Source organism: Dipodomys spectabilis, unplaced genomic scaffold, assembly GCF_019054845.1.
Source record: "Dipodomys spectabilis isolate Male_0828 unplaced genomic scaffold, ASM1905484v1 ptg000098l, whole genome shotgun sequence".
Classification (NCBI taxonomy): Eukaryota; Metazoa; Chordata; class Mammalia; order Rodentia; family Heteromyidae; genus Dipodomys; species Dipodomys spectabilis.
The window spans coordinates 9,585,052-9,600,521 of NW_024870775.1; the positions used below are offsets into that span (position 1 = coordinate 9,585,052).

At 48.0% G+C, this 15,470-nt stretch overlaps 1 protein-coding gene across 1 annotated transcript in view; it reads left to right on the top strand.

Moving 5' to 3' along the window:
• The window catches only part of Mmd2 (monocyte to macrophage differentiation associated 2), a 37,899-nt gene extending 32,559 nt beyond the window's left edge, over window positions 1–5,340 (top strand). Inside the window, exons 5-7 of the mRNA XM_042686899.1 lie at window positions 537–638; window positions 1,302–1,371; window positions 4,764–5,340. Of these exons, the coding sequence (XP_042542833.1) occupies window positions 537–638; window positions 1,302–1,371; window positions 4,764–4,967 (376 nt within the window). The 3' untranslated portion in view covers window positions 4,968–5,340. The remainder of the gene's footprint in view (window positions 1–536; window positions 639–1,301; window positions 1,372–4,763) is intronic.
• The last annotated feature ends 10,130 nt before the right edge of the window (window positions 5,341–15,470 follow it).

Here is a 15,470-nt window from a genome sequence, read left to right on the forward strand (position 1 = left end):
CAGGAAAGTCCGTGAGACTCTTTTCTCCAATAAACCCCTAGAAAACCAGAAGTGGTGCTTTGGCTCAAGAGGTAGAGCACTCACCTTGAGCTGAAGAGCGCAGGGACAGTGCCCAAGCCCAGAGTTCAAGCCCCATGACCGACCAAAAAATAAATAAAATTAAAAAAAATATATGTCCAGTCTCTGTGTATAAGGTATATGTGGGATCTAAGTGAATTCCATGTACAGACTTGTGTCCCAGCCCTAAGGTATTTTCTTATGCATGTATAAATGTTCCAAAACTTGGGGGGAAAAATCCAAAATCTGAAATATTCCTGATCCTGAGCATTTTGAAGAATGGACTCTGGGCCCACCATTGATGGTTATTTTGGCTTGTCCAGCGACCTTTCTGCCTGTCCAGACTCTTCCTGCAAGAGCCTATGGCCTCCTGTGCAACACTTCTGGGAACAGGGCGTCTCTGGGCATGGAATCGGCTTCCTTGCAGGGCCAGGTCCAAGGGGGGCCCTCAGGTTGAGCCATGGCTCTTTTTCTCCCAGGCTGAACCTTCGAGAGCTGGGCCCCTGGGCCTCCCACATGCGCTGGCTCGTCTGGATTATGGCCTCTGTTGGTACTGTCTATGTGTTCTTCTTCCATGAGCGGTAAGCCAGGGCCTGAGTAGGGGGTCACAGTGGGTGGGTGGGGCCTCTCCCCAGGATGATCCCAGAAGTATGAGGGTACAGTTCTGTTGAGGCCATGGCTGAGCATCAGTCCTCACGAGTCCACTGAAGACATCACAGATCACTGGGTCCATTGATCTCCTTCACCCATCACCGATGTTGGCAGATGAAGGAGAGGGGATAGGAAGGTGCAATCCCCCAGTCTTTGTTCTGCTACATGACAGAGATGGGCAGAATCAAATGATAGGTTAGAGAAGCAAAAGAGGGACTCTCGGAATCTCAGAGCCCATGGGGCTTCTGGAGGCAACTCAGTCCCGGACAGTGCATTGCTTTTGGCTCCATTGAGGGTGGCTGCTTCAGTTCTGTAGGAAAAGATGCTGGGATTTACTAGCTATTTCTGCATTGGAAGTACCCACCTGTATGCTGTATTCAGTATTTGCAATGCCTGTTCTAGCACCAGAGTCTCAAGGAGGGAGAGAAACTTGCCCAAAGTGATACGACTTCCACTACCTGTTAGGACACTAGGCCAAGGAGTATGGCACAAAGAGGGCTCCTCCTTCCCAGAATCAGGGAGCTGTGTGATTTTCAGGGGTGGGGGGTGGGGGCTGCTTGTCTCAGGGCCAGTGTGGCTTGTCTTCCTGCCAGGTACAAACTTGTGGAGCTGCTCTGCTACGTGGTCATGGGATTTTTCCCTGCCCTGGTCATTCTCTCCATGGTAAGTCTCGCTGTCCAGCGTGAGGTCTCCCTGGAATGGAGGGGGTGCATCTGACCTGTCCACTTGTCGACCATCCCCAGGTCTCCTTTGGCACCTGGAGCCCAGGGGATCAAGTGGTTTGTCTGGAAGGACAGGAGGACGTGAGGGTCTATCCTCAGGTTCCCCCCAGGCTCTCCACCATACTTTCTGCCTGAAGTTGGGTGTCCATGTATTGTGACTGCAGCATGAAAGCACTCCAGCAAGGACCTTGACCTGGTACCTGTCAGAGTGTTAGAAACACTGCATATTACTATGATTAGGTGATAGACACTCAGTTATGCTAGGTTGTAGGTGCTCCTGCCTGTAATCCTAGCTACTCAAGAGGCTGAGACTGGACAATTATCGTTTGAAGTCAGCCTGAGCAGAGAGTCTACAAAATTCCATCTCCAGTTAAGTAGCAAAAAGCTGGACTGGAGGCATGGCTCAAGTAGTAGAGCACCAGCCATGTGCAAGAAAACCAAGCGAGAGCACAAGGTCCTGAGTGTATACCTAAGTACCAGCACATAAAAAAATAGTCAATTAAACTCTCCCTTGTGGTCCTGAGGGACTGAGCTCAGGACCTCGTGCTTGGTATGCAGGTGGTCCACTGCTGAACTATATGTAGCTCATGCCATCTTTTCTTTTGTGCTGTTTTTATTTTGTTATTTTTGTCAGTCATGGAGACTGAATTCTGGGTCTGGGCACTGTCCCTCATCTCTTCAGCTCAAGGCTGGTGCTCTACCACTTGAGCCACAGCGCCGCTTCCAGCTTTTTCTGCTTATGTGGTGCTGAGGAATTGACCCAGAGCCTCATGCATGCAAGGCAAGCACTCTACCTCTGAGCCACCTTCCCAGCCATATGTGCTGGTTATTTTTTTATTTTTATTTTTTTTGTCAGTCAAGGGTCTTTAACTCTGGGCCTGGATGCTTTCCCTGAACTCCTCAGCTCAGGCTTGTACTCTACCACTTGAGCCACAGCGCCACTTCTGGTTTTCTGGTGGTTTATTGGAGGACTTTCCTGCCCAGGCTGGCTTTGAACCACAATCCTCAGATCTCAGCCTCCTGAGTAGCTAGGATTATAGGCCTGAGCCACCGGCTCAGGCTGGTTATTTTTTAGATAAAGTCTCTTCCTACCCAAGTGTGTGCCTATACTTCAAGCTGCCTATTCTGGTCTTCCTGTTATATTTAGGATGGCAGGTCTGCATCCCCACACCCACACACTCAGCTGCTTCTGTTGTAATGGTCTCACAGACATTTTTGTCTGGATTGACTTGGAACTGAGATCCTCCTGATCTCAGCCTCCCATGTAGCTAGGGTGACAGTAACTATACCAACTCTTGAGGACCGGGGAATTCGTGATTGTGCACATAAGCAATGAGATACCATGGGGCTGCTGGAAACACCAAGTAATCTGCACACATACCAGAGGGGTGCTAAGAGACTGATGTGAATGAAGGGTGAAGTGATAGGAATGGTCAGAGCACATCTTCTTTAAGGTGACTAGTTCCTGTGTCCGTACACATACACTGGAAATGTATGGAAAGTTCTAGAAGGATAGTCTAAGACATGTTAATGTAGGAAGTCAAGTTAGGGCATTGGGACAGGTACTTGGCTGGTTCTTCCTCCTGCTCTCTTTCCTATTCTACTCGAGTTCTTTTTCCTAAACCAACTCACAGTATAAGGGAGTTTGCTTCTGGGTATGGTTAGAACTCCTTTTCTTATTCTATTTTTTTTCTAATTTTATTTTGCCATAATGATGAGCTATTTGAAAATAATTGGGGCAAAATATACAACATGTGCCATTTTAACTATTTTTATTTCTGTTTTGTGGATGGTTCTGGGGCTTGAACTCAGGGTTTGGGCACTGTCCCTGAGTTTAGTTTATTCAAGGCTGGTGTTCTGCCGCTTGAGCCACACTTCCACCTCTAGCTTTTTGGTGGTTTAATTAGAGATAAGAGTCTCATGGATTTTTCTGCATGGGTTGGTTTCAAACTATGATCCTCAGATCTCAGCCTTCTGCATAGGACTACAGTCATGAGCCACCATCACTTGGCAATTAAAAAAAAACATTTCTTATAAAGACTTTAGCAAATGAAATATTTTATTAATTTTTTTGTTATTATAAAGGTGATGGGCAGAGGGGGGTTACAGTTTCATCTGGCAATTTTAACCTTTCTCTTTTTTTTTTTGGTCGGTCATGGGGCTTGAACTCTGGGCTTGGGTGCTGTCCCTCAGCTCTTCAGCTCAAGGCGAGCGCTCTACCACTTGAGCTACAGCGCCACTTCCGGTTTTCTGGTGGTTTATTGGAGATAGGAGTCTCACAGTCTTTCCTGCCCCGGCTGGCTTTGAACTGCAATCCTCAGATCTCAGCCTCCTGAGTACCTAGGATTACAGGCGTGAGCCACCAGTGCCCAGCTCATCTTTTTTTTTTTTTTGAAGTATTAAGATTTGAAATCATGGCCTTGTGCTTGCTTGGCTGGTGCTCTACCACTTGAGCCATGCTTCTAGGCCTTCTTTTTGCTACCTGTTTTGGAGATGGTTATTTTCAGAAGGCCTCATACCTGGATCCTCAGATCTCATCCTCCTGAGTGGTTAGGATTACAGGCGTGAGCTGCTTGTTGTTGGTCCATTTTAACCATTTTCACTGTGTATTCCAGTGACATCAATGCATTCACCTTGCCAGGCAGCCCTCACCGCTGATCCCCATGGAACATTTCCCATCTTAACCAGACCCATTCAGCAGCAATTTCTCTTTTCCCCTCCCTTTGGCCTCTGGTAGCTCCCTTTCCACTTTCTGTCTCAGTGAACTAGGCTCCTCTGGGTTCCTCACACAGGCAGAATTGTGAGGCGATCACCTGCTTGTGCCTGCCTTGCTCTACTTGGCACCATGTCCTCAAGGGTCATCTACATTGTAACCTGTCAGAATGGCCTTTTTAAAGGCTAATATTCCACTGGACGGACCTACTGCCTTTCATTTATTCATTCACCCCTGCTGATGAGTAGTTAGCTTCCTTCTACCTTTTGGCTATTATGACTAATACTGCTATGAAGGTGGGTGTGCAAATTAACTGTCGCAGTTGCTGAATATTGCATGGATGCACACACATATAATTGTATATGTATATTCATTTCTAACATATGCATTTATTTATGTGCACATATATATATGTATGTATACCCAATTACTTTCTAGGAAATATCAAAAGCCATCAAAGTATGCTTTGAGATTCGGATAGAAATATGGTTCAACAGAACTGATTTCCAGAGATTTGATGATGTCAATTTAGCGTCCCCACCAGGCCTGGGTCTTTTAGTTTTGGGTGGGGTGGGGTGAGCGGCTGTCCTGACCTGCCTCCATCCTGTCCTTGTTGACAGCCCAACACGGAGGGCCTCTGGGAGCTGGTAACCGGAGGGGTCTTCTACTGCTTGGGCATGGTGTTCTTCAAGAGCGACGGAAGGATCCCCTTTGCCCACGCCATCTGGCATCTCTTTGTGGCATTCGGTGCTGGCACCCACTACTATGCCATCTGGAGGTACCTCTACCTGCCCAGCACCCTGCAGACCAAGGTGTCCAAATGAAGCAGCCCACACTCCATGGAGCAGCGCATCATGGCGGTTAGCTTCGAATGCTAGCCTAGAGTATAGTGTTGACACCTGTCCTCCCTTCCCTGGGTAGAGTTCTTGAGGGGTCTGAGGTCCCTTCTGGTGACAGCCAGATCACCCCAGGAGTCCCCATGGGGAAAGCCAGCATTTAGTCATTTCTGTTGGGGAGACGTTAACCTTGTAGTGTTTCTACTTTAGACAAGTGTTTCATAATCCAACCAATCTTAACATCTCCAGAAAAGGGCACATTGAGAATGATGGGCCAAGGGGTCCTGAGAAATCTGGCAAGGGATCTGGTACACTGTGTACAGCTGGATCCTAGAGCTTCTGTCTCTACGGCCAAAAGTCCTGATTGGGGGGACTAGGGATGTCCATGACCTTGGCAGACATCACCAATCAATTACAGCAGGTATGTGGTGTCAGAATTCTTTCAACATAGCACCATGGGCAGCCACTACCAATCAATTGCATGCTCATGATGGAACCTCTAGCCTGTTTAAGCTTGGTGTGTGAAACAGAATCAAGGCCAGAGCAGTTAAAAGTTGCCATGTTGGGGAGCATGCGTACTCTAGACACTAGTGCCCTCCCCCACTCCTCTTCCCTCTTGGGAAGGCTCCTGGAGTGAGCACGTTGGGGGCAGATGAGAGAAACGGAAGGATACACTCAGGCAGCTGGAATGAGGATGCCACTGCTCATCCATTTCTTCTCATCCCCCAAAATCCAGAGACATGACAGAGCTACATGTTCACCAGAGCACCACGTAGACCCTCGGACTTGCTCTCCGGGGCTCATGTGCCAGCATTTGGACTGTCACTTGGTGCCAAGCAGTGGCTCTGAGAGGCCACTCAGGTGGGCCCAGGCGTGAGGCCTCCACCTCAACTAGACTTCTGCCTGGGCAGAGCATCCAGGTCTTTCAACCTCTGAAGTCCCCATTGCTCAGCTGTGTGGCTGCCAGGTGCCTGTCCTCACCAGCTTCTGTGGCCAGGCCAGCCTTCTGCCCAGTGCCTCCTGGACATTTACTGGACTGGGAATGGCTGGCTGAGCTCGGGGGTCTGACCTGACATCTTGGAATTACTGGGTAAAAAATCTGACCTGTGTTGGAAGGCCTTTATTCCATGCTTCCCAGCCACATGGGGGTGAGTGAGGGTGGGCCAAGACAGGGTGCCTTATACTTCCTTCTAGCACATTCCAGGGCATTCTGGGGCTCAGCTCCCGGAATCCCGCATGTCCAAGCCAGTATTCTATTAAAAGTTCAACACATTCCTCAGACAGATGACTTGTGAGCTGAAACAGTTTGGGGCTGGATTTTTTTCCACCTGCCTCTGTGTGTGTGTGTGTGTGTGTGTGTGTGTGTGTGTGTGTGTGTGTGTGTGTGTGTGTGTGCGCGCGCCCGTGCATGCACACATGCGTGTGCTCTCATTCACCTGCATGCTGTAGCCATACACAGTGGGCTCGCCCCAGAAGTTTCCCCCAGCTGGGCTGGAAATCAGAGGGCCAGGGAGGAGCCGGAGGTGGGCAGTAGGGGAGTGCCCACCCGTTCAGTGCAGGGACACCAAGATCTTTTCTCTCCTGGACCAGCAGATGGGGAAGTGGACAGTGGGAGTCTGGGATGTTGTGTGGCAGGGTGAGGCACCATGCAAGGACAAAAGCGTCAGCATGCTAGTATGGCTAGTCGGTTTCCCAGAATAGTCCCAGATGCCTGGGGCACTGGTGTCACATTTTAGTGACCCTGACTGTGTTCCAGCACCTGACCGTTGTCTCCTGCCTCTCACCTGGGCAGCTGATGTGCACATCCCCACAACAGTCACCTGCATGCCCCTACCTCAAGGTACCATTCATCCCTTCATCTACCCAACTCCTATACATCCTTCAAAACCCAGCTCAGCATTGAGGAGCCTCTGGCCTTTGTCTGATTTGGGAGCACCCCCTCTGCTTCCCAGTGCTCCCTATGCTTGGATCCCAGTCTACCCATCATCCAGGCACTTGCACCTGCTCCAGGAAGGAACACTTATCAGTGAGTGTGTGTGTGCAGGTTCCTGACCCCTGGGAACCTAAATGCTGTAATTAGTTCCATTAACTGTGCATGTGGGATGAAAATCCTGGCCAAGAATGTGACTTTCCAGAAGAGTCAACCCAAGGAATGAATCCCTCATGGTGGAATTTCCAACTGTGGGCTGATGATGACACTGGAGTGTGCCCTCTAGATCCTTTCTCTTCCTCAGCCTTCCCTCCCCCCAAATGAGTTTCCCAGTGCCTCCCCGCCCCCAAGTCCTGGACCTTCTTCCAGTGCACCACAAATAGCACAGGGAAAGAAAAATTCCTGAGGCCAATCCCTCCAGTAGGAGGGGTTGGGGGGGGGGCCAGGAACATTCTGGGCTGTGCAGCATGGGGGTGGGGGTGAGGGAGGCAGAATGTGCATCCCAGGCCTTCCAGCAGCAGTGTGGTCATGCCCCATGGAGCCAGGGAGACAGCCAGCAGCCATCTGGGCACCCCCCTGGGATGTCTGATTCCCCAGAACCCAGCTGGATTCTCCCGTCTGCCTTTGCATTCAGTCTGGTGCAAATGATCCCACACGAGGAGGATGCCAGGACACTTTGCTGCACCTGTGTGAAAGAATGGGGGTGGGGGGGACAAGTCTTGCTCTAGTGTAAACGTGAAAAGTTAACTCTATGGACCGTTCAAAAGGATGTTGGAGGGCTGGGAGTGGCATGGCGTGCCTGTAGTCCCAGCTACTTGGGAGGCTTTGGCAGTACATTCAAATTTTGAGGTCAGTCCAAAAGGATGAGACCCTACCTAAAACAAACAAACAAAACATAAAAAGAAAACAACTAAATGCTAAAGAACTAAAGGCGTGGCTCAAGTGGGGTAGCATGCCTAGCAAGCACAAGGTTTAATTTGCCCCACCCCCAATAAAAAAGAAGAGTGTGTTGGGGAGCTGCAGGTTGCCCAGGGCAGTGTTGAGGATCATTGGTCTAGAGTTTCCCTCTTTGTTTTGTAGTTGGGAATGCACCATCAGTGGCAATTTATACAGAGCCAGGCTCCTGTTTTACCCATTTTATCCAGACCTGGAGAGGACAGAGAGGAAGGAGTACCACGTGCACTGAGCAGAGGCTCAGGGTGTTTGGTGAAGACACTGAAAGCCTGAAGCACAGCACTTAGTAGATCTTCAGTCGCAATTTGCTCCTGGTTCTGTGGCCCCTCACCTCCTTCCTTTTGGGGGTTGGAAAGGTTCGTCTAGGGAGCCTGGAGTAAGTGTTGGTTCCTCATAATCAAGGTGTGGACATGTCTCTCATCTTGAAGAACCTGTGGCTCTGAGTGCAGAAGATTAACCAGCGGGTTGATGGGATGGGTTTGTTTTCTTGACTTGTATGTAGGGAGCTCTAGTACTGTCCTGAGTAAGTTTGCAGGATGGTCCCGAGTTCAAGGCCAGCCTGGGCCTATAGCAAGACTGTCTCAACAAACAATGATATAGATCTGTTCATGAACAGATGATTTAAAAAAATACCTATCTAGTATCTTGGGAAAAGATCTGGGGTTTTCTGAAGTAGGCATAGCTGTGACAGGTTATTCTTCTAGATCTTCACAAGCAAGCAGCCTCTACACCTACATTCTTGAACTTGTTCTTACAACTTTCTCTGTGCAAAGAAGGCCCAAGGTGCGGCACACTCTTGCCATGCCCGGCAGGCTTTATAGGAAGGCCTTCCCTCCCACAACTTTGCACAGGATCCAAGGAACATGGGTCAGCTGGCCCTCTGTGTGTCACTGTCTTCCAGACCTTTCCGATTAAACCCCGTTCTAAGACACACACTGTGCACTGTGAATCCCCAGTTTATACAACCATGCCCCAAAATAGCTTGCGCTCTGGGCTCTGACATTTCAGATACTCAATGTACCTTATCTTGTCCTGTGTGAGTCTATCCTTATCTTACACCATTTCAGCTACTGTAACAACGATACCTTAGGCTAGATGGCTTGAAGTCATCAAACATCCATTTTCTCATAGTTCTGGAGAATAAAAGCTCCAGATCAAGGTGCTGGCAGGTTTGGGGTCTGATAAGGGCCACTCTGGTTCTTAACCTTGCCCTTAGTGACTTTGGGCTGGAGGTGAACCTGCTCTCTGCTAGCTTTGATCTCTGTCTCTCTCTGTGTCTCTGTGTGTCTGTCTGACTCTCCTCGCGCCCCCCCCCCCCCCAACTCTCAACTTTTATGCCTCAGCCTTTGGAGTTCTGAGATTACAGGCATGTGTCACCATACCTGGCTCCTACAGAACTTCATTGGTAGGGCTGTTGTCCCCACATGAGAGCCCAACCTAGGACCTCATCAACCCCAAAGGCCCATGTCTTAATGCCATAACCCCGAGGTTAGTCCTGTAGGGACCCCAAACGTTCAGCCCACACCACCCTCCAATCTTATTCTGTTATGCTCTGCGTCATCTGCCCTGTCATTTTATGTTGTGTTTTTGTTTCTTTGCAACTCACTCATAGGGTTTTATGATGTATGAGTGAGCCTAAATTGTAAATTCAGGAAACTGCTCTTGAGGGGACACGCGTGGAAAACCATTTCTGGCCAGGGTTAATAGTATTGGGTACAAATTTGCTGCAATTGGCAGGGGTTGGCATGGGGCAAACCTTGGGCAACTGGGGACAAGAAGGGAGAAAGAAACGAGAGGCTTTTAAGAATCGGATGATGCAAACCTCGGCTCCGCTGAAAGGAATCCAGGACCAAGGTTTGGAGTCTTGTTTTGACAGTCACCCCATGATCTAGGTGGGAGGAGGAGGGGAGCATGGATCTTAGTACTAGGGTTCTTCGGGGCCTCTGGGGGAGGGGCATGTCTGAGTGTGAGAGGGGTAGGCAGGAGAGAGAAAGAGAGAGAGAGAGAGAGAGAGCATTTGAGAAAGGCTCAGCTTGGCCAGAGCTGCCCTGTCTTCATGGGCAATGTCAAATTCTGGGCTCTGGCTTCTTGTAGAATCCACTGTCATTATCCTCATGCATTCCAAATTTCTCTCAGGATTTTCCACTTTAGGGCAGGGACAGGCCCAGCTTCAGAAGGCCTTTCAGGAGGGAATGGCTGTCTGAATGTCTTTCCTAATCCCTTGTATGTGTGTGGGGACAGTCCTGGGACTTGAACTCAGGACCTGGACACTGTCCATGAGCTTTTTTGCTCATGGCTAGTGTTCCTTGAGCCACACCTCCTCCACTTCTGGCCTTTTCTGGAGGTTAATTGGAAATAAGAGTCTCATGGACTTTCCTACCTGGGCTGGCTTCAAACCTTAACCCTCAGATATCAGCTTCCTGAGTAGTTAGGATGACAGACATAAGCCACCACCAGCACCCGGCTCCTAATCCCATCCTCCTCTTTTTTTTTTTTTTTTAACAGAATCTCAAACCCCCTCTTTTTATTATTTGTTTATTTATTTATTTTTTGTCGGTTGTGGGGCTTGAACTCTGGGCTTGGGCACTGTCCCTGCACTCTTCAGCTCAAGGCGAGCGCTCTACTGCTTGAACCATAGCGCCACTTCTGGTTTTCGAGTGGTTTATTGGAGATAAGAGTCTCACGGACTTTCCTGCCTGGGCTGGCTTTGAACCGCGATCCTCAGATCTCAGCCTCCTGAGTAACTAGGATTACAGGTGTGAGCCACCGGTGCCCGGCTAAACCCCTTCTTTTTAAATGGAACTGCAACACTCTACAGAACAGCATTAAGAGCATGCGTTGAGAACAATGTCCTGCTGGTTATCAGACCCTTCCTGTGTTTGGAAAATTGCTTTTATATTAACCCAGTATTTGATAAACATTTGTATTAAGAAGAATGATGAGTGATGACCATGCGGGTGGACATGATTCTTCCCAAGGGGAGTAGGAAGTTTCAATAAACATAAGATATCTCCCTCTAGTGGCTGAATTGTCTCAGTTATTCTTTTGGTGACACTGGGTTTGATCCTGGAGTCTTCCCAACCCTTGGCCCCCTCAGTATCCCGTTTCTGCAGTCCTGGAGCAGCTATCCTTCAGGCAAAGGCCATACCTTTACCCATGGACTCCATCCTTCCATTTTTCCCAATTAGGCCACAAGACTCGGTCTCCCTCTGGTGGCCAGAGAGGGCAGCTCAAGCTTCCATGTCTGTTCGGTGGATTTTCAGAGATTTCAAAATCATGCAAAGATGATTATAACTCTGCACTTGCCCCTGAGAAACTGCCAGTCTACAGAGGGTGTGGGAGGATGATCTAGAACTCATTGTGTAGCTCAGACAGGCCTCCAGCTCATGATCCTTCTTCCTCTGCCTCCAGAGAACTGGGATTACAGGAATGCATCACCATGCTCAGCTAATATTTATTACACACCCACTGTGTGCCTCATATCATAGTGAACAAGACACGAAGCCTCTCTGCCTGTAAGGAAGACGAGCTCAAATGTGTTAAACACATTAATGATCTCACATTAGTGATAAAGGATTATGAATTAAATAAAACATAATAGCGTAGACCATGGCTGAAGGGTGATATCAAGAGGGAGGACTGGGTGGCAAATGTGGAAGGAGTCCCTGTGATGGGAGGTGCCAGGGAGCACACCCAACACGAAGAGTATTGCAGGCACAGCAGACTGCAGACAGAGAAAGTCTTGGAGGAGGGAAGCGTTTGAAAAACAGAAGTTCAAGCCAGGCATCAGTGGTTCATGACTGTAATCTAATCCTAGTTACTCAGGAGGCTGAGATATGAGGATCATGGTTCGAAGCCAGCCCAGGCAGGAAAGTATGTAAGACTCCTATCTCTCCAATAAACTACTCAGAGAAAGCCAGAAGTGGCATTGTGGCTTAAGTGTGAGAGTGCTTGCCTTGAGCACAGAGAAGCTCAGGGACAGAGCTCAGACCCTGAGTTCAAGCCCTAGGACTAGCAGACAGCAATAACAAAACAGAAGTTCAGTGTGACTGGAGCTCAATCCAAGAAGGGTTTTGTGATCCCAATATATATAAGTTGTTAGAGAATTGTAAGTGGAGGATGAGCAACAATGACTCATTTACACAGAAGGAACATAGTCTGAGTAATGTAGACTTGCTTAATTAAAAGACTAAATAGTGGCTAGGTGCAGTGTCTCACACCTATAATTCCAGCTATTTGAGGAAACATGGGGGTGGACATTGGGAGGATCATGGTTCAAAGCTAGCTGAGGAAAAATATTAAAGAGAACTTGAACTTCACAAATAAGTCAAACATTGTAGTGCATCCCATAATCTCTGCTCTGCAGAATGTAGAGGTAGGATCAAGGTCCAAGATCAGCCAGGCAAAAAGTGAGATACCATCTGAAACACAACTAAAAAGCCAAAGGGGTGGGGGCCTATCTCAAGTGGTATAGCACTTGCCTTGGAAGTGCATGGCCCTGAGTTCTAACCAGTACTGCCAGATCAACCAACCAACCAACCAACCAACAGCAAAGTTAAAACATAAAAGATTGTAGGATGATAGGAGAGGGCATTTGGGGGAGGGAAGCCTTTCAGTCAGAGGGACATCAGTTATCTGCTGCTGCATAACAGACTGCCCCTAAACTCAGCGCTTGAGTCAGTAATACACAATTATCATCTCACACTTTTTCTGAGAGTCAGGGATTTGAGAGTACTCTTGTTGTGGGGTTCTGGCTCAGGGTCTTTATTAGACTTCGTGTAATGTGGCAGGAAAAAAACCAACAAGAATAATTGATGAGCCAGGTGCCAGTGGCTCAAGCCTGTAATCCTAGCTACCCAGGAGACTGAGATCTGAGGATCACTGTTCAAAGCCAGCCCAGGCAGGAAAGTCCGTGAGACGCTTATCTCCAATAAACCACTAGAAAACCAGAAGTGGCGCTGTAGCACAAGCAGTAGAGCACTCTCCTTGAGCTGAAGAGCTAAAGGACAATGCTCAGGCCCAGAGTTCAAGCCCCACAACTGACAAAAAAAATGATGGAAATTACCTAAGGGAGAAATGATTTATTTGAACTTGGTTTCAGAAGTTTCAGGCATGGTGGGCTGGCTCTGGTTTCTGAGCCAAGGTCTGAACATTTTGGTGAAAAGGAATGGAGGTGCAGAGTTGCTCACCTCATTGTTGCCAGGAAGCAGATAAGAGACCGGACAGGTTTGGGAACAAGGTATATTTTTCCGGGATGCACTTCCAGTGAGCTACTTCCTCCAAACTGGGCCCCATTTCCTACTTCTACCACCTCCCATGAGTGCCAGAAGATTGTGAATCTATTGAGGATCAATCCATTGGTTGAAGGCACAGCCTTCCAATCACTTCTAAACACTGCTTGCATTGTAGACCAAAACTTCAATAGATTAGCCTTTTGTGTATGTATGTGTGTGTGTGTTTGGTAGGGGAAGGGGAGGTACTTCATATCTAAACCATCATGGCCTCTTGTTAGCTTTCAGCTAAGATGTTGGTCAGGACTGCATCCATCTCAATGCTCCTAGGGCTGGGGACCCATGTCCAGTATAGCTCACTGACACAGAATAAGCCTTGGCGCTGGTTGTGGTTAGATGTGTTACTTTCCCACATGGAACTCCTCAGAGCTGCTTGCAGGTCTTTCTAGCATGGCAGCCAGATTGACTCAGAGCAAGTAATGCAGGAGACAGCACCAGTAGAAACTACCTTTTTATCATACGGAATGTGCAATGCCACTGTGGCACTGCCTTACTGGTTACACAAATCATTCCTCTTCCACAGGAGCGTGTAAATCAGGAGATGTGGCTCCCTGGCGCCATCTTGGAGACAGTGCTTGTTCTTAGCCTTAAATGATGAGTAGAAATTAAGCAGGTGACAAAAGTTGGTTATGGGCTAAATTATGCCCCTTCCAAACTCATATGCAGAATTTTAGCTAACTCCCAGTACTTTGGATATGATTGTATTTAGAAGTATAACTCTTAATGGGATAATTAATGGGTTTCATTCATTCTAAATGGTGTCCTTGTTGGAAGAGGAAATTGGTCAGGTGCCAGTCACTCATGTTTATAATCCTAGCTACTAGGGAGGCTTAGAATATGGAAGAATCAAAGCTAACCTAGGCAGAAAAGTTTCCAAGACCTTATCTTGAAAATAACCAACAAAATCAGGGATGGAAGTGTGGCTCCAGTGGTAGAACACCAGCCTAGAAAGCTCAAAGCCCTGAGTTCAAGCCCCAAGAATGAGAGGGGGGAGGGGACTGGAATGCAGAAAGCCACCAGAAGGAGACACATAGGAGAAGGTGACCACCTGAATGTTAAGGAGAAGCCACAGAGGAAACTAAGTCTCCAACTCTGGGCTTCAGAAATGTGAGAAAACTCACACCTGTAATCCTAGCTATTTAGGTGGCTAAAACCTGGAAGATTAAGATTCAAAGCCAGCCTAGACAGAAAAAAACCCTGAGATTCTATAACCAATTAACACGTTTTTGTTCCAGCTGGGCCAGAAGTGAGGCCCAAGTAATAGTAGCACCAGCTTAGCAAGCAAGAGGCACTGAATTCAACCTCCAGTACTGCCAAATAAATAATTAATTTTAAAAAAAGGAACACAAAAACCAACATTAGTAGAGGGAGACCAGCAGGTGTTTCCTGGTTCTCTCTTAGATCACTCTGGGATATTGGCTACAATGCTGATAAATGTTTTAGGCTTAGGGGCTGTAAAGTCTCTCAGTTCCATGAAATCAGTCACAGGCAATAGACACACATATGGACACAGCTATGTGTAAACTTTGTTTACAGCAGCCCAGTGACCCACTCTCTACAACTTGGCCCCCACTTCCTAATTCCACCACCCCCCTGCAGATTGTGAATCTGTTGGGGATGAATCTATTGATTGAAGTCACAGCCCTCCAATCATTTTCCAAAAGTCACGTTACCTTTCCCAGGCTGCAGCTTGTCAACACTTGCTTGAAGAGAGGTGCAGGGAGGGAGAGCTGAGCCTGGGTCAGAGAGGGGAAGCCTTGTAGGATGGCCTGCTGGTCCTGATCATTTTACTTTGTTCAGAGGAATCTGCATGGTTCCTGCCTCCCAGTGCAAGGTTGGTGTGCAGGCATGTGCTGTAAAGGTTCATGCCTGTATTCTTTCTTTCTTTTTTTCTTGGTCATGGGGCCTGAACTCTGGGCCTGGGCACTCTCCCTCAGCTCTTCAGCTCAAGGTTAGCACTCTACCACTTGAGCCACAGCTCCACTTCTGGCTTTTTCTGCTTATGTGGTGCTGAGGAATGGAACCCAGGGCCTCATGCATGCAAGGCAAGCGTTATACCACTGAGCCACCCTCCCAGCCCCACACCCGTATTATTTTATCAGACAGCTTGATCACTCTGAGCCTCTGTCTCCTCATCTGAAAAAAATAAACATATGCCTCACAAGAGTGGATGTGAGTTTCCACCAAGATGAACTATATACAGTCTGGCATATAGATGGTCCATAAATACCTCATTACTTTGAATGTGAGGCCATTACCATAAAATATATCCCATTAAGCGGGGCACTGGGTGGCTCATACCTGTAATCCTTGCTA